The 27,070-nt window shown below is 41.8% G+C and overlaps 3 protein-coding genes and 1 pseudogene across 3 annotated transcripts in view; all 4 read left to right on the top strand.

Annotated features, from left to right (window-relative positions):
- The window catches only part of orc1 (origin recognition complex, subunit 1), a 303,843-nt gene that overhangs the window by 102,390 nt on the left and 174,383 nt on the right, over positions 1–27,070 (top strand). The window lies entirely within an intron of this gene.
- On the top strand, positions 5,453–6,808 carry LOC141768495 (interferon-induced protein with tetratricopeptide repeats 1-like; the record flags this gene model as incomplete). The annotated part of the gene is made up of 1 exon (XM_074636825.1): positions 5,453–6,808. A coding segment is annotated over one exon (1,332 nt), but the record flags the coding sequence as incomplete, so codon positions are not given.
- On the top strand, positions 13,652–20,830 carry LOC141768236 (interferon-induced protein with tetratricopeptide repeats 1-like). Its single transcript, XM_074636340.1, has 2 exons — positions 13,652–13,845; positions 18,876–20,830. Exons 1-2 carry the CDS (start codon positions 13,838–13,840, stop codon positions 20,179–20,181), a joined length of 1,314 nt encoding a protein of 437 aa, XP_074492441.1. The 5' UTR covers positions 13,652–13,837; the 3' UTR covers positions 20,182–20,830.
- LOC141768235 (interferon-induced protein with tetratricopeptide repeats 1-like) lies at positions 21,692–25,219 on the top strand (annotated as a pseudogene).

A 27,070-nucleotide genomic window follows, 5' to 3' on the forward strand; every position in this document is an offset into this window, starting at 1 on the left:
AGAAGTTATAGTGCAGTGTCAGAATAAAAGGCACCCGCAAACAGGAAAGTTTTAAGCTTTGATTTAAAAGAAGTGAGAGTTGGAGCGGTCCTGCAGGTTTCTGGGAGCTTGTTCCAGATATTTGGTGCATAAAAACTGAATGCTGCTTCTGCATGTTTAGTTCTGACTCTGGGGACACTAAGCAGACCTGATCCAGATGACCTGAGAGGTCTGGATGGTTCATAACACAGCAGAAGATCAGAAATGTATTTTGGCCCTAAACCATTTAGTGCTTTGTAAACCAGCAGCAGTATTTTGAAATCAATTCTCTGAGAGACAGGCAGCCAGTGTAGAGACTTCAGAACTGGACTGATGTGATCCACTTTCTTGGTCTTAGTGAGGACTCTAGCAGCAGCATTCTGAATCAGCTGCAGCTGTCTGATCGATTTTTTAGGAAGACCAGTAAAGACGCCGTTACAGTAGTCAAGTCGGCTGAAGATAAATGCATGGACTAGTTTTTCCAAATCCTGCTGAGACATCAGTCCTCTAATTCTTCTTATATTCTTCAGGTGATAGAAGGCTGTCTTTGTAATTGTCTTAATATGGCTGTTAAAGCTCAGGTCTGAGTCCATGACTACACCAAGGTTTCTGGCTTGGTCTGAGCTTTTTAACATCACAGATTGTAGGTGAGCACTAACCTTTAATCTTTCTTTTTTGGCTCCAAAAACTACGACCTCAGTTTTGTCTTTGTTCAGCTGAAGAAAATTCTGGCACATCCAATTATTGACTTGTTCAATGCACTCACTCAGTGCTTGTATTGGACTGTAGTCTCCTGGTGATAGAGTTATGTAAATTTGTGTGTCGTCTGCATAGTTATGGTAATTTATTTTGTTGTTCTCAAAAATCTGACCCAGTGGGAGCATGTAGATGTTAAACAAAAGAGGCCCCAAGATGGAGCCTTGGGGAACTCCGCATGTGATTTTGTTCAGCTCAGATTTACAATTACCTATAGACACAAAGAAGTCCCTGTCTTTTAGGTAGGATTTAAACCAGCTGAGTGCTATGCCAGAAATACCCACCCAGTTTTCCAGTCGGTCTAGTAATATATTATGGTCAACCGTGTCGAATGCAGCACTGAGATCCAGTAAAACTAAAACCGTAGTTCTACCACTGTCTGTGTTCAATCGGATGTCATTGAAGACCTTAACAAGAGCAGTCTCAGTGCTGTGGTTTCGTCAAAAACCTGACTGGAAGACATCAAAAGAGTTGTTTAGTGCCAGAAAGCTATTTAATTTTTGAAAAACTGTTTTTTCAATTATTTTAGACAAGAATGGAAGATTTGATATCGGTCTGTAATTATTTACTACTGATGAGTCCAGATTGTTCTTTTTGAGGAGTGGTTTGATGACAGCAGTTTTCAGGGCCTGTGGGAAGACTCCTGAAACAAGAGATGCATTAACAATCTGTAAAAGCTCTGAGACCATACAATCTGATACTTTTTTGAAAAGGCCTGTTGGCAGAATGTCAAGGCAGCATGAGGAGGATTTTAGATGTTGTATGATTTCCTCCAGGTATGTCTGATTTATTGGATAAAACTGTGTCATGGTATTTGCGCCAGGTTTAAGTGGACGCAGGGGAAACAAACATCCTGTACCTGCTATGGAGGAAGTGACTGCTTGTCTGATTTTGTGAATTTTTTCTGTAAAAAAGGAAGCAAATTCATTGCAGGCCCTGGAGGATAAAAGTTCAGAGGCTACTGACACAGGAGGGTTTGTTAGCCTGTCGACAGTAGCAAACAGGGCACGTGCATTGTTATTGTTTTTGGTGATGATGTCAGAGAAGAAGGACCGCCTTGCATTTTTCAGTTCTGAATTATAAATGCAAAGTCTCTCTTTATAGATGTCATAATGAACTTGTAGATTTGTTTTCCGCCACTGGCGTTCAGCTTTTCGACACTCTCTTTTTTCATTTCTTACCAACATGGTATTTCTCCATGGAGATTTTTTCTTACCAGAGACAATCTTCACCGTTTTGGGTGCAATGGTATCAATAACCTTTGTCATTTTAGAATTGAAATTATCTACAAGCTCATTGACCGAGGTCCAGGGGAGGGTGGGTGTGGAAGAGAAAGCCTGAACAAATTGATCACTGGTGTTTTCAGTGATATACCTTTTTGTGATTATTTCTGTCTTATCATTTCTGTGCACAGGAAGAGTACTCTCAAAGAATACACATGAATGATCAGACAGAGCAACATCCATCACTACAACCTTGGAAATGTTCAGGCCCTTTGATATGATTAAGTCCAAAGTGTGTCCCTTATTGTGTGTGGGCTCTGTCACATGCTGACTCATTCCATAGTTATCAAGAACCTGACACAGTTCTTTGGCCCCTCTGTCCTGTTGGTTGTCAACATGGATGTTAAAATCACCAACAATGACTACACAGTCAAAGTCAACACAAATTACAGACAGCAGTTCAGTAAAATCATCAAAAAAGTTTGCACAGTATTTAGGTGGCCTGTAGATATTGAGAAACAAAGCTCGAGAAGAGGAGTTCAGCTGAAGAGCGACATATTCAAAAGAAGCAAAATGTCCATAAGATATCTGTTTGCATTGGAGAGAATCATTAAACAGTATGGCAACTCCACCTCCTTTCTTATGCATTCTAGCTTCGCTCATAAAACTAAAGTTGGGAGGAGTCGACTCGATAAGAACAGCTGCACTGTTATTTTGGTCTAACCAAGTTTCAGTTAAAAACATAAAATCAAGCTTGTGCTCAATAATAAAATCATTGATTAAAAAACTTTTACCTGCCAAAGACCTGACGTTTAACAGGGCTAGCTTTAATGTGCTAGAAGCATTATTATAATTTTTTGGGACATGGTTTGGCTGGCAAGGAATCGATGCTAAATTTGATAAATTAGCACAATCAGTCAAAATATTCCTGTTTCTTTGCAGATTCACCATTCTTTTTCTACTACTTATTAGAACTGAGATAGAAGAAGCTCTCATCACACAGGGCCCCAGCTTATCCTGGAAACAGTCACGTGTATCATTAGCCTTGAAGCCTGGACCCAACACATATCAATCTGTGCTTGCAACATTTTGTAAAGGAACATCCTTATCAGGCTGCGGAGACAGAGGCTGATTCCATCGTGGAGGGGATGGAGGTGGTGGGTGTCGTGTTTGTGGAGATGGTGCCAAAGTTGTTCGAGGTCGACCTCGTGGGGGGATCATGGGAGAGAAAATGGGTGTAGGGCGGGGAGTAAGTTTAGTTCCAGCATTGACCAGCTCCTTCATGTGGTCAGTGAACTCCAAGAGGGGGGAGGAGGGAGAAAGGGTGATAAGCGAGGATGAGGACGCCTCCTCTTGTCTCTGCTGTATCCCAGGGCTGGCTTGTGGTGTGGGGTGAAATGATTCTCCTTGAGGTCCCCTGGCACATTGTGTTGTGTCTTCGTCCAGTGGTGATTCCTCTTGTCTCGCGTCCTTGGCAGAGGGAACAGATGAATGACGCAGGAAGTAGAATAGGTTGGAGTTGAACAATTTTACTCCTGACTTGTTTAGGCAGAGTCCATCTGCCTTGAAGAGATGTCTGCGGTCCCAAAAAAAGTTAAAATTGTCAATAAAATGCACTGAGTGGGATTTACATGCTGTTGAAAGCCATGTCTTCAGTCCCAGCAAATCCACTCCATGCACAACAAATCCAACACTACTGAGTCGAGGAAACAGCTGAATGATGAGGTGAGTAGCTGCTTCTGCATTTCATATCATTGTTGGAGTAAATAATGTAGGCTTATTACTTTTCTCTCTTGTTTCTTCTTCTTTTCCTTTCTTCATTCTTCCCTTTCAGCTAGGGCCACATGAATTTTAAAAATTGTATTTTCTTTCTTATTCTTAACAATTATTATGAATCAATTGTTTTCTGAAAGTTTCATCCCACCTCCAGTATTATAATTCTGGTGGAGAAATGCTAAATGTTGTTGTTATTACTATCCTATTATCTTTAAACCATTTCATCCTTCCTGTCTTCCTTGCTTTCCTCTGTGTCTCACACCATTTCTGTCATTTTCTTCCTTCCTATTACTTGCCTCCTCCTTCCTTATCTCTTTCAGCCATCTTTTTCTTATCTCTTGCCTTATTCCCTTCTGTCTGTTCTTCCTCACCTCCTTCTTTTTCTTCTCCTGCCTCACTCTGTTTCTTCCTTTATTTATTTATTCACTGCATACCTCATTCCCCTTTGTGTTTTCTTTCATCCTTTCTTCCTTACTGTCCTCCATGTTTTTATCCTCTCTGTTACTTCTTCTCTTAACCATTCCTTCCCCCATTTCCTTCCATTCCATCCACTAATTTTCCTTCCTTTGTCCTTGTCCTTTGTACTTTGCTTTTCCTTATTATCTTTAAGCCTACTTTTTCTTTCCAGCCGTCTGTTGGTCCATATTATTTTCCTTCCTATCCTCTCTTCTTTCATGACTCCTTCCTTATTTCCTTCCTGTCCTCTAATACTCTTTAATCCATTTCCACCCCCCTCCATTCCTTCCTTCCTTTCTTCCTTATTTCCTTGCTGTCTATCAAATCAAATCACGTTTATTTGTCACATACTGTATACAACCATACACAGTACAACGTGTAGTGAAATTATTTTGTGTTCGTTCCAGAAGGCAACTAACAAATAGAAAAGGAAATCTTTCCCTCCTTATTTCCTTCCTGTCCATTCAATGCTCCTAACTCCATTTCTATGTTCCTCCCTTCCTCCACATGAGATGAACAGTGGTTATCCAAACATAGCACACGTACATTAAAGCTGAAGTAGGAGAGATTAGAGCAAATATGATTAAAAAAAGTTATTTTTATAAAACTAGACTATATGGTGACAGTAGTGCATGAGACAGGTAACCTGAAAAAAATCATGTGCCTCTGAGTCCTCCGGTGCTCCTAACGGCATCTGCAAGATTTTACAGACCGGAGGAAAACAAGCAGTAAGAGCTGATCTGAGGTCTGATATCCATCTGCTGTCTGTGAGAGCTGGCTTTCAATCCCTCGCAAACTCCGACCAAACGGTCAAACTAGGCAGCGCTGATCAAATATGAATCAATATTATGTTACGTTAATGCCTATTTCATTCATCTTGTAGTGTATGGTTTAGCTGTAAAATGAGAACGTTTGTGACGCCGCTGACATTGTGAAATCTGGTGAAGGAACGCCAAGTTCCGGTCACATGACCAGAGCGCATCCAATAGGAACGCTCTCTCTCTGAAATGACCTGTGATTCGTCAAAGTCTCCCGTCACGGGCTAGATGTTCTAAAGCCTGAAAACAGAGCCATGAGGAGGTGCAGAAGTCTAGTTATCTCTCAGAACACTTGAATTACAATATGCTGAAAGGTTATTATGGAATTTTTGCCCAATGATGCCAAAAATATACTGTCTACTGACACTTTAAGAGCATGTTACTTTAACCTACTATGTGTTTTAATATTTGTTATTTTTACTCTCCATCAGTGCTGCTCAGAGTCAAACAACACTGGTGTCCAAACTGGAGGCCCTTCAGTGCCACTTCACCTGGGATCTGGACCCCAGCAGGAACAAACTTCTCCGTTTCCGTGACCAGCTGGAGGACATCGGCACAGAGGAGGGAAACAGCTGGCTGGGTCACATTTACAACCTGCGGGGGTTCATTCAATACAAGCTGGGGTTGACTGAAGACGCCCAGAGTTTGTTCAACAAGGCTGCAGAGGCCTTCCGCCAGATGAGAAGTGCAGATGAGGGTCCCTGGTTAGTGGTGAACTACGGGAACCTGGCTTGGCTGAACCACCACCTGGGAGACCAAGCAGAGAGTCAGGCTTACCTGACAAAGATCGACGCCCTGATGAATAAATACCCATCTCCATCCCAGGACGAGCTCCATCCAGAGATCTACGCTGAAAAAGCCTGGACCCTGATGAATTTCAGCACAGACAAAAAGCTGGCTGCAGATTACTTCCAGAGAGCCATCAAGATGCAGCCGGACATGGTGGAGTGGAACACCAGCCACGTCTTAGTGTTAGCGAGAGCTTTTACACACAGCAACACGGGGCTGGAGGCTGACATGTTGGAGAAAGTGAGAATCGCCAAGGAACAGGATCCAGAGAACTTGTACCTCGCTGCTTACTACCTTGAGCAATGTGCTAAGAAAGGAGAGAGAATTGAAGATGAAGCACGAGAGTTAGCCAGAAAGGTTTTTAGAAATCCCGTCAGCAGCTACAATGGTATGAAACCATTAATAAGGGTTTACAGTCATTATGTTTCTATTGATGAGGCCATTGAATTGACAGACGAGGCTTTGGAAAACCATCCAGATGAGCGTTATCTGAAGAGATGTGCTGCACTCTGTTACAAATGGAAGATCATTAATTTTAGAGAAAGTCGCCCAAAGCAAAGCGTGATAGACAGAGCAATCAGTCTCCATGAGGAGGTGATTTCTCTTTACCCTCATTCTCGATTTGTGAAGGAAATAGACCTCGCAAATATGTACGCAAAATCCAATCACGGCCAGGCTAAAGCTGAGCAGATGTATCGGGAACTGCTAGAAAGGGATCTGGAACCTCCAGAGAAGCAGGTCCTTTACAACCACTACGCTAAATATTTAAGCTTCGATCGAAAGGAGCACGAAAGTTCTATACGATATCACATGAAGGCAGCAGAGATACCACAACAATCCTTCTTTCATGGGAACAGCATCACAACTCTGAAGAAGATTAAAGCCAAAGGCAGGAACCGAATGTGTAGAGAAATAGAGGAGTTTCTGGAAAACCTGCAAGAGCCATAGTGTTTTGAACATCACTGGTTTCAGATTGAGCTGTATCCTTTAAAGGCAGGTTTCAACAAGTGTCAGCAAGTTTTAGACTTAAGTACATTTAATGGAAGACAAAAGCTTTTTTTTTAAAACTATCTAAAAACCTAAACATTTGCTCTGAAAAACTGTCAGCAGTAGTACACTCAATTTGTACTAAACAGGCTGAATCATTCAATAACACTTGTCCTTTAAATAACATCCACTGTGGACATGTTCAAATGTTATTACCATAGTTCAGTATCACATGATTTATTAAAATAGATTTTGATCAGTGTTGTTTTTCATAACTTACATGTAATCACTGTGTTTATTATATTCCTGTTGTGTTGATTGTTTTTTTTTCCATAGCACTGTATTTTAAGTTTATATAAGAACTAAACTATATGTAATTTGAATGTCTGTAAGCTTTGGAGTAGTGAAATATAAAACTCTCTGATAATGTTATTGATAATTTGATGTAACCTGAATATTATTGCCAGATGCAACTGATTGTATGTATAAAGTATGTCAAGCTGTGTCTCAGTTGTACACAATAGCCTATTAATACTAATAAATATATATTATGTACCCTAAGAAATCTGTAAGTTGTTTTGTTTTGGTGGTTATTATACAAGAAATTCATTAAGGCTTCACTATCTTGCAGTACTGTACTACACAGGGCGCTGATGGACGTTAATCAAAATACAGCTTTCAACTTGTAAGTCAACATGGATGAACATCGCACACATACAGTTGTATAACTCCAAGGTGACATGTGAACAGGTGACAAATGATCAAATACGAGCCTTTGTGTCAAAGTGTTTCCCTGTCAGTGTGAAGTGGTAACCCAACAGTAACCTGGTTACACCAGTAGGTAACAGCAGAGTCATAATGCAGGTGTGTCCAGGTAACTGATGGCTCTTCATACCCGCTGCTCAGTGTGTCCACATATAGGCTACTACATATATAAATGCATATAAATATAAAATAATGCACATGTAACCTTAATATTTTATAAGATGTTGCAGCCATAAAGAATATGGCATCTTGTGTTTGAATATTTCACTCAGTGTGGCATCATATTCCTGAAGAAGAAGAAAAAACTTTCTAACCTTAAATCAACATAAGAAAAAATATCATGACAAATTTGATGAGTCATGTTTTAGTTTATTCAGATGTGGCTGTAGGTTTCCATTCCTGGGAAACGAAAGTCAAGGCGCATTAAGACTGAACACAAGACACTATGCTCAAATGCCCCCCACTTGCAATCTGGCATACCGGGCATTTTCCCGGTGGACCGACGTCCTTTTGGGCCGACGTATGCCTTTTTGTGTTGTTTGTTTTTACCCATAGAACAGGTAAATCGGCCCATTTCTTTTCCTTAATTGACACTGGGCTGGCCCAATCTCTCTGTGCCGGGCGGCCATATGGAGGAGGAGATGGAGAGAGATGAGGGAGGGAGTGTAGAGATAAGCATTATGGGCTGTTTGGCTCAACATGTTATGAGAGATGAGCAGTACTCGAAGTGGGCCGGTACGTAGCGGTACGCAGATATTCCAGGAACTGCTAGAACTGGAACCTGCAGATAAACAGATGCTTTACAACTTCTATGCAAAACACTTATACCTTGATCGTCAGGAGTACCAAAGGTCAATACAATATAACATGAAGGCAGCAGCAATACCGCATCAATCCTCCTTTCGTGGGGACAGCATCACAACTCTGGAGAAGATTAAAGACAAAGGCAGGAACCCAATGTGTAGAGAAATAGAGGAGTTTCTGGCAAACCTGCAAAAACCATAGTGTTTTTAACAGGACTGGTTCTGAATCTACTAAAAAATGTAGATAATTTATTTACAAAATAATCTCTACTTACTTTTTAATTTAATTACATATAAAACTACTTCTATACTTCTTAAAATAAAGTTAAAATGGAAGTGAGAATCTTACAGTGAAGACCTGCTGATCATGGCAAGGCAAGAAGTCAAGCTTGGCCCTATTCAACACAAATGCAAAATGCAAAATGCAAAAAAAAGCACGAGCTGTTTCCTTTAAAGGCAGGTTTCAACAAGTGTCTGCAAGTTTTTAGACTTAATTACATTTAATGGAAGACAAAAGCTTTTTTTAAAACTATCTAAAAATCTACTCATTTGCTCTGAAAAACTGTCAACAGTAGTACACTCAATTTGTACTAAACAGGCTGAATCATTCAATAACACTAGTCCTTTAAATAACATCCACTGTGGACATGTTCAAATGTTATTACCATAGTTCAGTATCACATGATTTATTAAAATAGATTTTGATCAGTGTTGTTTTTCATAACTTACATGTAATCACTGTGTTTATTATATTCCTGTTGTGTTGATTGTTTTTTCCATAGTACTGTATTTTAAGTTTATATAAGAACTACACTATATGTAATTTGAATGTCTGTAAGCTTTGGAGTCGTGAAATATAAAACTCTCTGATAATATTATAGATCATTTGATGTAACATGAATCAGGCCAGCCATTAGGAATTATGGACAGGGGGACAGATTTTCTAAATTGGGCCCCTCAACCAACCTGACTCCAGGTCATCCAGTTTCATATGATACCAGTATCTTTACTCCAACTTTAAAACTGAGCCTGCTAGTGGGTTTTATTTGCTAGTCTGCCTATAGCTCCTCATCTTTGTACGTTCAGCTTTGCCTGTCATACCTGCTGCTTCTCCAAAAATGTGTTCATTGCCTCTCGGATCCTCTCATTTTCTTGATCTCTCTGTACCCTGGCTTTTATTTTGTTGAGGCCCCAATCAGGGCCATCCACAAGGATATGGAGTAGCCAGCCAGGGGAAAGAGTAGCCAGCTAGGGGGAAACAGTAGCCAGCTAGGGGGGTCCGGGGGCATCCCCCCTCTGAGAATTTCTTTTTATAAAAGCCCAATTTTGGTGACCTGTGATACATTCTAATGATACTATTCCATCATATACGCTGATCTTAATTATTATGTATTTTAATGAGTTTGCCTGCCTGATTGTAAACATGTAGCTGGTGAATTATTGTAAAGGAGAATCAGACTTCTAGTGTGTTAGCCCACAGTCTGTAATAGTTATTAATATTTAAAACCACGTCTATTCCTGACTGATCATAACTTTTCTAATTTAGAATCATAGACCTTATTAATTATTTATTTATTGACACCTTCACTTAGTGATGTTACGTGCTGTGCCGAGGCTTCGGAGCGTGTGTCGAGTAATCCAGGAAGTTTTCCGCGATGCGCGTATCGAGGCTTGTATCGTTTTAGACCAATGACGTCATTGATGACATCTGAAGCCTCGCTACCGGCCATACCGCGTCACTGGTTCATGAAGTGGTTCAGATCTTCACTGGTTGAACCAATGCCACTTTTAAGAAGTGACACAGAACACTAATATTACCCCTCCTACCATTATTATTGTTCAGAAGGTGCAGCAGTTTAACCAAAAGCATCCCCTCACCAGCCCATGCATTGATCACATGCACGGACCAATAGTCTGTGGCTTGGCGCATGGTCTTCACATGATCAGAGAGTGCTGTTATTCCAATCACCTTCTGCGCAGATCGCAAGCCTCATTTTCCTCCAACTGAGCTCAGTATCAGTGTTGCACCTTTCTGGACTCTTTTCTATTTATTATTGATATGGTCTTTTCCTGTGCGTCCATGAGAAAGTGAGTATTTGTTATAGTTGTCTATTGTTTAGTAACTGCATCGTTATAATAATTCTAAAGTCACCTGTATCATGTTATAATACTCATACTCGTTTGTCTATAAGAGTTTGAATGATAAGTTGTGTGTTTCTGTGTCAACATCATTTAAGTTAGAGCAGCGCAGTGAACGGGCATATGCGGCCGTCATTAAGGGACCGTCGCACAATTACTCATATCACCCTCTGTGTGCACTCTGCTCATTGTACTGCCTGAGAGCCTGAGTCTGCTATTTGTTGACGCTCCCTTAAAGTTCAGAAGGCTGCGTTCTCTTCCTTTTATTCCTGTTTTAAACTGTTTAGCTTGCATTGTATTTCATATAATACTGTTTGTTTATTATTACTTCATGTTACTAATACCTGCTCATGTTTTCTATTTTATTTTCTGTATTTAGTAACCACTATCCTCACTATCCTCACTATCCACACTATTCACCAAAGGATTTAAAAAACCATCTTCAATCAATAAATGAGTGGTATCTCAAAGAGAGTGTGTGTGACCTGGACTAATTGATACATCGTCATCATATTCATGTTCTTACCGGACAACCTGTGGAGATTGTAAATGACATTCATAGAACCATCATCTAAGGGTTCATTCACTCAGCATCACTAAGGTCACAAGTTTGGTATCCATTACACCAACGCCTATTTTACAATTATATTATATTACACTACAATACAATACAATTATTGACCAAAGGATTGGTTTATACACTTAAGATGAATCAAACAATTACAGTTCATTATACATGTATGTTATATACTCATAATATACTTACTAGAAAATATACATTATATTATATATTATATAGATATAAATGGATTACATGGTAATATATATATTTTTTCATTGTTTATAGTCATTCCCAACAGCCTTTACTGGCGCAAAATACAGTATATCACAGATCTGTGGTCCCAGTAGACCACAACCAGCACTGCTCCCAGTAGACCACTTACACTTACACACCAAAAACTGACATAACCTGATATTTTCAGGTGGAATTACATTCATTCATTCATTCATTCATTCATTCATTCATTCATTCATTCATTCTCACTGTGCAATATCATTTTCCATTTGTGCAATTTTGTTAATAGTCTTGTTTATTGTCAATACTGTATATACTGCTCCTGTTTTTATACTTCCTTCTATGGGTTCATATTTTGTTACACTTTGTTTAGCTCTTTTTTACTGTGTTAGCTGATGCATCTTGTTTTCTACACTATCCCCTTTGCTGCTGTACACTGCAAATTTCCCCACTGCGGGACTAATAAAGGAATATCTTATCTTATCTTATCACATGGTTAAGATCATATCTGCCTGTTTTACACTCTTTGACCACCAGGTGGTTTCGTGTGCACATGAAGCCTGGAGAATTGAAACCTTTTCCGAACCAATTTGCTGGAAAGCTTCAAAGCTTCATGAAGCTTCAGCTCGCCATCACCACCTTCACTGTGGTTTATCGAGACATGCCACAATGATGGTTAATGTCTAAATGCTCTCTTATTCAATGGAAATAAACACGGTTACTTTAAGGGTCCCAGGTCTTATCTAGCCCGTGTATTGATTTTAAATTAAATAGATAAAGTAGATAAATTAAATATTAGATCAAATAAACCTTTGTCAAAAAAAAACTCTGAAATAATGAATCATGTGAATCACTTTACTCAAAACATGTGAATCTAGTAAATCAACTCAACTTCTGTCATCTTCACTATCATCATACTTTATCCTATAGGGGCCTACAGCAGGAAGTTGTACATTACATTACATCATATTTATATTTATGATTTGGGACATCTGAATCCGTGTATGAGTCTGACCCTCTGGAGGTGACGTCATCTTTCATTGATCAGCTGTTTCCCGTTAATTACACCTTCCACAGTTTCATAATGAACCGACAATAGTTTTATATTTCTCCACGGGTGGGGTCGGTCGGTCGAGATTCAACTCGGCGGATGAATGAGGGCAGCTCGACGGATCCCCGTCGGACCCCAGTCGTCGGATCTCTCCTGGCTCATTTCCTCCGTGCGGTCACGGTGCGCACCATGGATAGGTTAAAAGGTGCGCACCCCTCACCGGGTCAAGTTTGGACCGAACCATTTTCACAGTCACAGCAGGGGGGTGGAGGTATGAGATGATAAAGGTGAAAGGTGTTTTACTGATACCAATATATTTATTTATCAGTGATAAAGGTCAGTAAGTAAAGTGTTGTTCTTGATCCCATTTAAGGGTCAACCATAGACCTTTGCATGACCCCCTCTGGCCTTGGGTCTGGGGACAGCTGTACCCTTTGCCCCCGCCTGACGGTGGGCCTGACCTGAATATTATTGCCAGATGCAACTGATTGTATGTATAAAGTATGTCAAGCTGTGTCTCAGTTGTACACAATAGCCTATTAATACTAATAAATATATATTATGTACACTAAGAAATCTTAAAGTTGTTTTGTTTTGGTGGTTATTATACAAGAAATTCATGTAGGCTTCACTATCTTGCAGTACTGTACTACACAGGGCGCTGATGGACGTTAATCAAATACAACTTTCAGCTTTTAAGTCAACATGGATGAACATCGCACAAATACAGTTGTAAAACTCCAAGGTGACGTGTGAACAGGTGACAAATGATCAAATACGAGCCTTTGTTTCAAAGTGTTTCCCTGTCAGTGTGAAGTGGTAACCCAACAGTAACCTGGTTACACCAGTAGGTGGAAGCAGAGTCATAATGCAGGTGTGTCCAGGTAACTGATGGCTCTTCATACCGACACTCTTCAGACGACCACTGCTCAGTGTGTCCACATATAGGCTACTAAATATATAAATGCATTTAAATATAAAATAATTCACGTCACCTTAATACTTGATAAGATGTTACAGCCATAAATAATATGGTATCTTGTGTTTGAATATTATATATCTGATATATAATATATATACTATATATCAGTGTGGCATCATATTACTCAAGAAGAAATACAACTTTAAAACTTTCAATCAACATAAGAAAAAATATCATGACAAATTTGATGAGTCATGTTTTAGTTTATTCAGATGTGGCTGTAGGTTTCCATTCCTGGGAAACGAAAGTCAAGGCGCATTAACACTGAACAATAGGCTTTACACGCAAATGCCCCTCCTCTACAGTCTGCTTCGACTTCAGTGAGAGCATTTAAAGCTGCGTCCTCAACAACATCACATCATTTACAACAAAGCAGAAGTTGGACATCACTGACTTTATACCAGCGAACCCAAATCCAGCATCAAGAGCAGAAACCAGCCCAATATTTAGAGAACTACTGAGTCGAGGAAACAGCTGAATGATGAGGTGAGTAGCTGCTTCTACATTTCATATCATTGTTGGAGTAAATAATGTAGGCTTCTTACTTTTCTCTCTTGTTTCTTGTTCTTTTCCTTTCTTCATTCTTCCCTTTCAGCTAGGGCCACATGAATTTTTAAAATTTTATTTTCTTTCTTATTCTTAACAATTATTATGAATCGATTGTTTTCTGAAAGTTTCATCCCTCCTCCAGTATTATAATTCTGGTGGAGAAATACTAAATGTTGTTGTTATAACTATCCTATTATCTTAAAACCACTTCCTGTCTTCCTTGCTTTCCTCTGTCTCACACCATTTCTGTCATTTTCTTCCTTCCTATTACTTGCCTCCTCCTTCCTTACCTCTTTCAGCCATCTTTTTCTTATATCTTGCCTTATCCCCTTTTGTCTTTTCTTCCTCCCCTCTTTCTTTTTCTCTTCCTGCCTCACTCTGTTTCTTCCTTTATTTATTTATTTATTGCATACCTCATTCCCCTTTGTGTTTTCTTTCATCCTTTGTTCCTTCTTGTCCTCCATGTTTTTATCCTCTCTGTTACTTCTTCTCTTAACCATTCCTTCCCTCATTTCCTTACCCATTTCCTTCCTTTCCATCCACTAATTTTCCTTCCTTTGTCCTCTGTTCCCATTTCAAGTTTTACTTCTATACCTACTTTCCTTTTCCTTATTATCTTTAAGCCTACTTTTTCTTTCCAGCCGTCTGTTGGTCCATATTATTTTCCTTCCTATCCTCTCTTCTTTCATGACTCCTTCCTTATTTCCTTCCTATCCTCTAATACTCTTTAATCCATTTCCACCCCCCTCCATTCCTTCCTTCCTTTCTTCCTTATTTCCTTGCTGTCTATCAAATCAAATCACGTTTATTTATCACATACTGTATACAACCATACACAGTACAACGTGTAGTGAAATTATTTTGGTTTCCAGCTCCAGAAGGCAACTAACAAATAGAAAAGGAAATCTTTCCCTCCTTATTTTCTTCCTGTTCATTCAATGCTCCTAACTCCATTTCTATGTTCCTCCCTTCCTCCACATGAGATGAACAGTGGTTATCCAAACATAGCACACGTACATTAAAGCTGAAGTAGGAGAGATTAGAGCCAATATGATTAAAAAAAGTTATTTTTATAAAACGTGACTATATCGTGACAGTAGTGCATGAGACAGGTAACCTGAACAAAATCATGTGCCTCTGTGTCCTCCGGTGCTCCTAACGGCATTTGCAAGATTTCACAGACCGGAGGAAAACAAGCAGTAAGAGCTGATCTGAGGTCTGATATCCAGCTGCTGTCTATGAGAGCCAGCTGTCAATCACTCGCAAACTCCGACCAAACGGTCAAACTGCAGCGCTGATCAAATATGAATCAATATTATGTTACATTAATGCCTATTTCTCGCCTTGGATGTTTTCAGAATCATCTTGTAGTGCACGATTTAGCTGTAAAATGAGAAAGTTTGTGACGCCGTTGCCATTGTGAAATCTGGTGAAGGCACGCCAAGTTCCGGTCACATGAACGCTCTCTCAATGAAATGACCTGTGATTGGTCAAAGTCTCCCTTCACTGGCTAGATTTTCTAAAGCCTGAAAACAGAGTTATGAGGAGGTGCATGAGTCTAGTTATCTCTCGGAACACTTGAATTACAATATGCTGAAAGGTTATTATGGAATTTTTGCCCAATTATGCCAAAAATATACTGCCTACTGACACTTTAAGAGCATATTGCTTTAAAGGGACTGTTTGTAAGAATCAGAAATGCTTGTTAACAGCGACACCTGTGGCCGTTAAGTCAACAAAAGTCAGCGTCGGGCTCGCACTTGCTCACTCTAAATAGACATGAACGAGCATCGCTCAAAACAGTGAGGCGACACACGTCAGCTAAAACCACAATATCACTCTCTATTTCACCGGCTTGGCAGTAATGTTAATAATAATAATAATAATAGCTTGGATTTATATAGCGCCTTTCATGAAACCCAAGGACGCTTAACAAAGACATAAATAAACACAACAAATGTAACATAACATTAGCTAGGGGCCATAGGCCTTGGTGAAGAGGTGGGTTTTGAGGAGTCTTTTGAAGGTGTCCAGAGATGGTGCGTTGCGGAGCTCTATGGGGAGAGAGTTCCAGAGGGTGGGGGCTGTCACACTGAAAGCTCTGTCCCCAAAAGTTCGCATTTTTGTGTAAGGGATGGAGAGCTGACCCGTGCCTGAGGATCTAAGGTTCCGGGGCTGTGTGTAAGGGTGGAGGGGGTCAGATAAATACTGAGGAGCCAGGGCGTTGAGGGATTTGTAGGTGAGGAGGAGGATTTTGTAGGTGATGCGGGACTTGACCGGGAGCCAGTGGAGGTGGATGAGGGTGGGGGTGAGTTTTGCACATACTGGAGCCTGTCCAGGGCTTTGCTGGGAACCCCGGACAGAACTCCATTGCAGTAGTCCAAACGGGAGGTGACGAAAGCGTGGATGAGGGTTTCTGCCACAGAGTCAGAGAGTGATTGCTGGAGACGTGAGATGTTTTTGAGGTGGAAGAAGGCGGATTTGGTGATGAACCTGATATGAGACTGGAATGAGAGTGTTGGGTCCAGGATGACACCCAGGTTGCGGACTTCCGAGGATGGGGAGAAGGAACAGCCGTCAACGTCCAGGTGGAGATCTCCAACCTTCCGGAGCAGGGCCTTGGGAGCCACAACCATGAGCTCGGTTTTGTTGCTGTTGAGTTTTAGGAAGTTAGATGACATCCAGATTTTTATTGCATGTAGGCAGTTTACAAGTGACTGTGGGGGTAGCTGGGTGGATGGTTTGGTGCTAAGATATAGTTGTGTGTCGTCAGCATATGAATGAAAGCTGAGACCGTGGTGGCGGATGATCTGACCAAGGGGGAGCATGTAGATGGTGAAGAGGAGGGGTCCCAGCACAGAGCCTTGAGGTATGCCATGGTTGACTGGGGCCGGGGTGGAACTGGAGTCTCTGATGGTGACAAACTGTTTTCTGTTTGTGAGGTAGGACTGAAACCAGGAGAGAGCTGAACCGGTGAGGCCAAGGTAGTCAGATAGGCGGGTGAGGAGGATGGTGTGGGAGACTGTGTCGAAGGCAGCTGAGAGGTCCAGGAGGATGAGGATGCTGATGTGACCAGAATCTGCAGCGATGAGGAGGTCATTTGTGATTTTGATGAGGGTGGTCTCTGTGCTGTGGTGTGGTCTGAAGCCAGATTGAAACATTTCGTAGAGCTCATGGTTGGCCATATGTTGATGGAGTTGGGCGGCCACTGCTCTTTCCAGAATTTTGCTCAGGAAAGGAAGGTTGGAGATCGGTCGGTAGTTGTTGCTGTCATCCCGGTCCAGACCTGGCTTTTTGAGGATGGGAGTGACTGATGCCATCTTGAGTCTGTCGGGTACAAGACCAGATGCCAAGGAGGAGTTGATGATGTTCACCATAATGGGGCACAGAGCAGGTAGGCAAGCATTGACCAAGGCTGTGGGCATGGGGTCCAGAGAACAGGTGGAGGCTTTGGCCTTAGTGACCAACTTGGCGACCTGAGGAGCACATACAGGGGAGAAGGAGGAGAGGGAGCACTGAGGCAGGCGAACATCCAAGGGAGCCACGCCCAGTGGCTGAGGTGTGTGTGGAGGGAGGTGGGCAGGCGCCAGGAGCTGCTGATGGATGGACTCGACTTTGTCCTGGAAAAAGTCCAGGAACTTAGTGCAGAGGTCGGGGGCACCTGAGGGGAGGGGGGGGTCGAGGGGGCGAAGGAGCCGGTTGATGGTGGTGAACAGCATTCTGGGGTGGATTTGTTGGTTGGTAATGAGGGTGGAGTAGTAGTGTGTTTTGGCCTGGGAGAGAGCTACTTTGTAGGCCCTCACATGCTCTTTGTAAGCCTCAAGGTGGACAGTGAGGCCAGATCTTTTGTTGCGCCTCTCCAGTTGACGGCCGGTGGTCTTCTGGGTGCGGAGTTCAGTGGTGAACCAGGGGGCGGGACGGGTGTAGGAGACAGTCCAGGTTTTGAGGGGGGCAAGGGAGTCAAGGCTGCCGGATAAAGTGGCGTTGTAGTGGGAAACCAGCCCATCAGCAGAGCTGTCGTGGGGATCTGAGGCCAGATGGGTCGCTATCAGGTCGTTCAGAGCTGGTGTACTCACTGTCTTGATGTTCCTGTATTGGATGGTACGTTTTATGCGCTGCCTGGGCAGGGTGACAGGAACAGTGCAAAGAACAGCGAGATGGTCTGAAACAGCGAGGTCTAGGCACTGCAGATGGGAGGGAGTTGTGCCAGTGGAGCACACCAGATCCAACGTGTGGCCTTTAGTGTGGGTGGGACTTTTAACGTGCTGTGTGATGTTGAAACAGTCCAACAGTGACAGGAATTCAGTGGCAAACGAGCAGCTGGTGGAGTCCACATGACTCCACATGTTAGCTGCCCAGACGAAGGTCTCTCCATGAATTAATGCTGATCCTAGTGTTGGCTTTTCCTGCTTCAGCCTCCCGACCGCGGCCAGAGGGAGACACCGGCAAACGGTCGGAGACGATAAAGTTTCTCGCTGCGGAGCCCCGTCACTTCACAAGACACGGAAAACCTCTGTTGGTCTGGAGGAGCTGCAGCAGTTATTTCTGCACAAACGTCCACTGCACATTCACTAGATATTCTCAGAGCTAAACTAACTCTTCTGTAGTGTGTAGTGTGCGCGCATGCACGTGAGGTGGAGCAAGCTGAGTGAAGGCAAGCAGGCAGAGGAGCAGAGGAGCAGAGACTCCGGCCCTGGAGACCAAAGCTACGGTCTCCCCCGCGTCCTCTGTCCGCGGCCAACACTGTTTTGCAAGACGGGCATCACTAGATATAACTTTGCGGTTTTGGTTCTTCCGGGTAGTTTGTGTTGGAGTCTTGTCTGAACAGCGTAGCCACAGACGAGCGCGCATATGAGAGCGCACATGGGACACCGACCCGGGGGATTTATACGTGTAAAAAGTTACAAACAGTCCCTTTAGCCTACTGGTGATGTGTTTTAATATTTGTTATTTTTACTCTCCATCAGTGCTGCTCAGAGTCAAACAACACTGGTGTCCAAACTGGAGGCCCTGCAGTGCCACTTCACCTGGGATCTGGACCCCAGCAGGACCAAACTTTTCCGTTTCCGTGACCAGCTGGAGGACATCGGCACAGAGGAGGGAAACAGCTGGCTGGGTCACATTTACAACCTGCGGGGGTTCATTCAATACAAGCTGGGGTTGACTGAAGACTCCCAGAGTTTGTTCAACAAGGCTGCAGAGGCCTTCCGCCAGATGAGACGTGCAGATGAGGGTCCCTGGTTAGTGGTGAACTACGGGAACCTGGCTTGGCTGAACCACCACCTGGGAGACCAAGCAGAGAGTCAGGCTTACCTGACAAAGATCGACGCCCTGATGAATAAATACCCATCTCCATCCCAGGACGAGCTCCATCCAGAGATCTACGCTGAAAAAGCCTGGACCCTGATGAAGTTCAGCACAGACAAAAATCTGGCTGCAGATTACTTCCAGAGAGCCATCAAGATGCAGCCGGACATGGTGGAGTGGAACACCAGCCACGTCTTAGTGTTAGCGAGAGCTTTTAAACACAGCAACACGGGGCTGGAGGCTGACATGTTGGAGAAAGTGAGAATCGCCAAGGAACAGGATCCAGAGAACTTGTACCTCGCTGCTTACTACCTTGAGCAATGTGCTAAGAAAGGAGAGAGAATTGAAGATGAAGCACGAGAGTTAGCCAGAAAGGTTTTGAGAAATCCCGTCAGCAGCTACAATGGTATGAAACCATTAATAAGGGTTTACAGAAACTATCTTTCTATTGATGAGGCCATTGAATTGGCAGACGAGGCTCTGGAAAACCATCCAGATGAGCGTTATCTGAAGAGATGTGCTGCACTCTGCTACAAATGGAAGATCCTTTTTTTCAGGGACAGTCGCCCAAAGCAAAGCATGATAGACAGAGCAATCAGTCTCCATGAGGAGGTGATTTCTCTTTACCCTCATTCTTCACTTGTGAAGGAACTAGACCTCGCAAATATGTACGCAAAATCCAATCAAGGCCAGGCTAAAGCTGAGCAGATGTATCAGGAACTGCTAGAAAGGAATCTGGAACCTCCAGAGAAGCAGGTCCTTTACAACTACTACGCAAAATATTTAATCTTCGAGCGACGGGAGTACCAAAGGTCAATAAAATATCACATGAAGGCAGCAGCGATACCGCAACAATCCTTCTATCGTGGGAACAGCATCAAAGTCCTGGAGAAGATTACAGCCAAAGGCAGGAACCAAATGTGTAGAGAAATAGAGGAGTTTCTGGAAAACCTGCAAGAGCCATAGTGTTTTGAACATCACTGGTTCTAAATCCAGAACAAAATGTTGGTATTGCATTACCTAAAAAAATCTGTATGCACTTATTGATTAAGCTGTATCCTTTAAAGGCAGGTTTCAACAAGTGTCTGTAAGTTTTTAGACTTAAGTATATTTAATGGAAGACAAAAGCTTTTTTTAAAAACTATCTAAAAATCTACTCATTTGCTCTGAAAAACTGTCAGCAGTAGTACACTCAATTTGTACTAAACAGGCCGAATCATTCAATAACTCTAGTCCTTTAAATAACATCCACTGTGGACATGTTCAAATGTTATTACTATAATTCAGTATCACATGATTTATTCAAATAGATTTTGATCAGTGTTGTTTTTCATAACTTACATGTAATCACTGTGTTTATTATATTCCTGTTGTGTTGATTGGGTTTTTTCCATAGCACTGTATTTTAAGTTTATATAAGAACTACACCAGATGTAATTTGAATGTCTGTAAGCTTTGGAGTAGTGAAATATAAAACTCTCTGATAATGTAATAGATAATTTGATGTAACTTGAATATTATTGCCAGATGCAACTGATTGTATGTATAAAGTATGTCAAGCTGTGTCTCAGTTGTACACAATAGCCTACTAATACTAATAAATATACATTATGTACACTAAGAAATCTTTAAGTTGTTTTGTTTTGGTGGTTATTATACAAGAAATTCATGTAGGCTTCACTATCTTGCACTACTGTACTACACAGGGCGCTGATGGACGTTAATCAAAATACAGCTTTCAACTTGTAAGTCAACATGGATGAACATTGCACACATACAGTTGTATAACTCCAAGGTGACATGTGAACAGGTGACAAATGATCAAATACGAGCCTTTGTGTCAAAGTGTTTCCATGTCAGTGTGAAGTGGTAACCCAACAGTAACCTGGTTACACCAGTAGGTAACAGCAGAGTCATAATGCAGGTGTGTCCAGGTAACTGATGGCTCTTCATACCCGCTGCTCAGTGTGTCCACATATAGGCTACTACATACATAAATGCATATAAATATAAAATAATGCACATGTCACCTTAACATTTGATAAGATGTTGCAGCCATAAAGAATATGGCATCTTGGGTTTGAATATTATATATCTGATATATAATATATATATACTATATATCAGTGTGGCATCATATTCCCCAAGAAGAAATACAACTTTCTAACTTTCAATCAACATAAGAAAAAATATCATGACAAATTTGATGAGTCATGTTTTAGTTTATTCAGATGTGGCTGTAGGTTTCCATTCCTGGGAAACGAAAGTCAAGGCGCATTAAGACTGAACACATGACTCTATGCTCAAATGCCCCTCCTCTACAGTCTGCTTCGACTTGGTGAACATTTAAAGCTGCGTCTTCAACAACATCACATCATTTACAACAAAGCAGAAGTTGGACATCACTGACTTTATACCAGCGAAACCCAAATCCAGCATCAAGAGCAACAAACAGCCCAATATTTAGAGAACTATTGAGTCGAGGAAACAGCTGAATGATGAGGTGAGTAGCTGCTTCTGCATTTCATATCATTGTTGGAGTAAATAATAAGTTTCATTGTGATTTATTTAATATCTTATCATTGAGTCCCAGAGCCTGAAATATTAAAGTTGCAGTGAAACGGAAGTTAGAGTCTTTAGCTTCTGAAAGGGAATATTTGAGCGGTGTCCAGTCAGGAGAGGGAATGAAATCAGATCCTTTGCATTTGATTGGACCCCTAAAAAAGTAGGCTTGCTTTGTTTACATAAAGGAAAAAATGGATGGATTTTGATAAACAAAAAAAAAAAATACCATGGAATTGATTTTTGGTATTTTTTTATGCATGTTTTGTTAAATAGGTCCACAATATAAAAAGGCATTTTTCATTTCATCTAGACTTTGACATTATGGATCCAGTTTTCACTCCCTCTTTTCTTGCTTTATTTTTTACTTAGCCCTACTTTTCTCTCTAATATATTTCTTGTTCTTTTCCTTTCGTCCTTTTTCTCTTTCAGCCAGGGCCAGAGGGATTTTAAAGTTTATTGCTATTTTCTTTAAAAAAAATAAAATAAAATGATTACTGATCAGTTGTTTTCTGAAAGTTTCACCCACTACCAGGAATGTAATTATGGTGAAGAAATTGGAGAAATGATAAATATTTGTATTTTGTTTTAATTTAACTAATTAATTGTGTTCTTTTTATTTAACTTTTGCTGTAATGTGTTTCCAGTGGAAGTTGAGGCTCTGCTTTCAGCCATCTTTCTTGAGTTCGTTCCTCATGTCTTATTTCCTGTCCTGTCTTTGTTTGTTCTCTTCTTTCTTTTCTTTGTCTTTTCATCCATTTTTCCCATTATTCTCTTCTCATTTCCTCCCTTCCTTTCTCCCTTCCTTCCATTTCTTCCTCGCCTCTTACAGCCCCCTTTCCTTATTTCTTAGCCCATTGCCATCTTTGGAGAAGGACTTTTGGTGGCCTCAAGGAAGTTCTGGCAAACCGTTAAGAGAGCTGAGTTGGAAGGGAAAGCTTTCGGTCTACGTTGCATCACCTATAGTAATGAGCTTTGTATATTGATCAGAAGAATGAGATCTCAGACACAAGCGGTCAAAATGAGTTTCCTAGCTGGGCTCAGGCTTACGCCCCAGCCACACTGCCTGCGTGAGCAGCGCATGTCGACTCTGTCGCTGAGCTGCTGCGGCTCGCACGCTTGTGGTGTCCACACAGACAGCGCTGCTGCTGCTGCGTTGCTACTGCTAGTCCTTTCTTTACTTTGCGCTATTACTACCGTATTTCCACAATTAAAAGCTGGTACTCTATTAATTCATGGAGCCGCACACCTCACTACATTTTCCACAACACTGCCCTGCACATATTTCAGAATAAATTACTTGAGTTGACAAATGAAGGGATTCTGTAAAAAAAAAATGCTAGAGGGCTTTTATTTTTAAACGGAAACAACAAGTGTTTTCATGTCTGTGACGTAATGTACAGATATAGACATTGAAACTAGTAATGTTACTGATATGATGTCAATATAGTGTCAAAAGATCATTTTCACTGTTTATTTTTTCTGAAAAATGCGCTCGTCACGCGAAAACATAGGCGACACCTCGATCTCTATACGTGCCGAGCCGCGCTACTCACATGGGCTGTGTGGCTGCTCTAACCTGTTAACATGGGCACCAAAATAAAAAGCAAGAGGTTCCGCACACACTGCTCATGCAGGCAGTGTGGCCCGGGCGTCAGAGATAGGGTAAGTGAGCTCAGACATCGTGTAGAAAAGAGCCAGTTGAGGTGGTTTGGACATCTGATCAGGATGCGTCCTGGGCGCCTTCTTTTGGAGGTTTTCCTGTTCACCTAGTTGGACACCCTGTGGTAGACCCAGAACACCCTGGAGATTATATATCTCATCTGTCTTGGGAACACCTTGGGATACCCCAGGAGGAGATTGAAAACGTTGCTAGTGAGAGGGAATGGAAAATGGATGGATGTTTTATTTCCTTATTACTGGCCCATTATTTTTTCCTGACTTTGTTTATTTGCTGTCTATTCAATGCTCCTTAATCCATATTTTCCTTCCTTCCTTCCTTCTTTCCGTCCTTCCTTCCTCACATGCTGTACAGTGGTTATCCAAACATAGCACCCTTAAGAGCATATTATATTAACATAATGATGATGTGTTTTAATATTTGTTATTCATATTCCCCATCAGTGCTGCTCAGAGTGAAACTACACTGGAGTCCAAACTGGAGGCCCTGCAGTGCCACTTCACCTGGGATCTGGACCCCAGCAGGTCCGTACTTCTACGTCGCAAGGAAAAGTTCGAGGACATCGGCACAGAGGAGGGAAACAGCTGGCTGGGTCACATTTACAACCTGCGGGGGTTCATTCAATTTAGGCTGAGGTTGACTGAAGACGCCCAGAGTTTGTTCAACAAGGCTGCAGAGGCCTTCCGACAGATGAGAAGTGCAGATGAGGGTCCCTGGTTAGTGGTGAACTACGGGAACCTGGCTTGGCTGCACCACCACCTGGGAGACCAAGCAGAGAGTCAGGCTTACCTGACAAAGATCGACGCCCTGATGAATAAATACCCATCTCCATCCCAGGACGAGCTCCATCCAGAGATCTGCGCTGAAAAAGCCTGGACCCTGATGAAGTTCAGCGGAGATAAAAAGCGGCTGGCTGCAGATTACTTCCAGAGAGCCATCAAGATGCAGCCGGACATGGTGGAGTGGAACACCAGCCACATAATAGGGTTAGTGAGTGCTTTAAAGCACAGAAACAAAAAGCTGGAGGCTGACATGTTGGAGAAAGTGAGAATCGCCAAGGAACAGGATCCAGAGAACTTGTACCTCGCTGTTTACTACCTTGAGCAATGTGCTAAGAAAGGAGAGAGAATTGAAGATGAAGCACGAGAGTTAGCCAGAAAGGTTTTGGGAAATCCTGTCAGCAGCTACAGTGGTATTAAACCGTTACTAAAGGTTTATAGAAACTATGTTTCTATTGATGAGGCCATTGAATTGGCAGAGGAGGCTCTGGAAAACCATCCAGATGAGCGTTATCTGAAGAGATGTGCTGCACTCTGTTACAAATGGAAGATCCTTTATTTCAGGGACAGTCACCCAAAGCAAAGCATGATAGACAGAGCAATCAGTCTCCATAAGGAGGTGATTTCTCTTTACCCTCATTCTTCACTTATGAAGAACATAGCTCTCGCAAATATATATGCAAAATCTAAACACGACCAGGCTAAAGCTGAGCAGATATACCAGGAACTGCTAGAAAGGGAACTGGAACCTGCAGATAAACAGATGCTTTACAACTTCTATGCAAAACACTTATACCTTGATCGTCAGGAGTACCAAAGGTCAATACAATATAACATGAAGGCAGCAGCAATACCGCATCATTCCTCCTTTCGTTGGAACAGCATCAAAACTCTGAAGAACATTAGAGACAAAGGCAGGAACCAAATGTGTAGAGAAATAGAGGAGTTTCTGGCAAACCTGCAAAAACCATAGTGTTTTTAACAGGACTGGTTCTGAATCTACTCAAAAATGTAGATAATTTATTTACAAAATAATCTCTACTTACTTTTTAATTTAATTACATATAAAACTACTTCTATACTTCTTAAAATAAAGTTAAAATGGAAGTGAGAATCTTACAGTGAAGACCTGCTCATCATTGCAAGGGAAGAAGTCAAGTTTGGCCCAATTCAATGCAAATGCAAAATGCAAAAAAAAAGCACGAGCTGTATCCTTTAAAGGCAGGTTTCAACAAGTGTCTGCAAGTTTTTAGACTTAAGTACATTTAATGGAAGACAAAAACTTTTTTTTAAAAACTATCTAAAAATCTACTCATTTGCTCTGAAAAACTGTCAGCAGTAGTACACTCAATCTGTACTAAACAGGCTGAATCATTCAATAACACTAGTCCTTTAAATAACATCCACTGTGGACATGTTCAAATGTTATTACCATAGTTCAGTATCACATGATTTATTAAAATAGATTTTGATCAGTGTTGTTTTTCACAATTAACATGTAATCACTGTGTTTTGTTAAATTCCTGTTGTGTTGATTGTTTTTTTCCATAGTGTAGCACCTGAGAGATATATCATTTTTTATATCTATTCCTAGTTACATTTATCTAATATGTCATTCAGTAATATGCTGTGATATTCAGTCTTTTGTTTAAATATGTATAATGACACCCGCCAGCAGGGGGCAGGGTGAAACTCTCTGTCGTAAATGACTACCAGCGAAGAAGAAGAAGTTTCTGTTGTTAGACGGAGCCCTTGTTCGGTGAAGTGCTTGTGCCCGGTGCTGCATCGACAGCTAGTTTGGTTTTGCCAGTTCTGCCGGTGAATTAATAAAAGTTGAACTCTCTCTTCTACACCAAACCGTGTGTGTGAGTGGTGTAACAATTTGGAGGTCCTACCGAGATGAGTATGGATATTATTTCACGGCGAAGGACTTTAACTCTGGAAGAACACGGTAACGTTGGACACGTGTGAGAGCAGCAGGTCAACTAAGTGAGCTAACGTTAGCTACAGAGAACAGTTGAAGTCTAGCTAACACGACGCCGTCTCGTTTTATTGTTTTTCAAGTGTTGACGAGTTAAAAGTACTTTAAACAAGATGTCGGAGCACCGAGAAGAGTTTCTGTCAGAAATAGAAACTAAATTGCATGGACTGACTGTGAAAGAACTGCACAGAGTTTGTGAGTACTGCAACATTACTGGCAAAGACTCTGAGGACATTAAGAACAAAACCCGCCGTGCAATGGTGAAGCACATTGTGGAGTTTTGTGAACGTGAGTACTTTCTGGAGAGGGAAGATGAAGGCATGTCTGTGCTTTTGGAACTGAATGATGTACTGGAAGCTCTGCGAGAGGACCCGGCGGAGACCGACGTCGCGGGAGCGGCGCTACTCTTCTCTTCACCTGCAGCCGACGACGAGAAGGAGGAGGAGGCGGCTCGCTCCGCACAGCCTGCGTCGGGACGCCGGCAGGGAGACCGCGCACCGCTCATACCGGCGCCGAAGCAGCGGGTCGCCCGGGAGACAGCGCGGGACGAGGGGACGCAAAGCAGAGGCAGAGACTCCATCAGCAACAGCTTTCTGGCTTCCAATGGATTCAGAAAGGACTTCAGGATAAACGGACATGTTGGTGAGTCAACATCAAGAGACACTTTGAGCTTTAGCAGCCTTGAACACCAGATTGAAAGTGGTCTAAGGAAGGGCTTTCCAGAAGAGGAAATTATGGAGGTTGTCATATGTGCTGTGAATCCTGGCTTGAAACTGAGGAGCTATTTAGAGGGGAAAATGGATCTCACCCTAGCCACTCTCAGACAAATATTAGGAACACACTATGCAGAAA

The sequence above is a fragment of the Sebastes fasciatus genome, chromosome 5 (assembly GCF_043250625.1).
Source record: "Sebastes fasciatus isolate fSebFas1 chromosome 5, fSebFas1.pri, whole genome shotgun sequence".
NCBI classification, from domain to species: Eukaryota; Metazoa; Chordata; class Actinopteri; order Perciformes; family Sebastidae; genus Sebastes; species Sebastes fasciatus.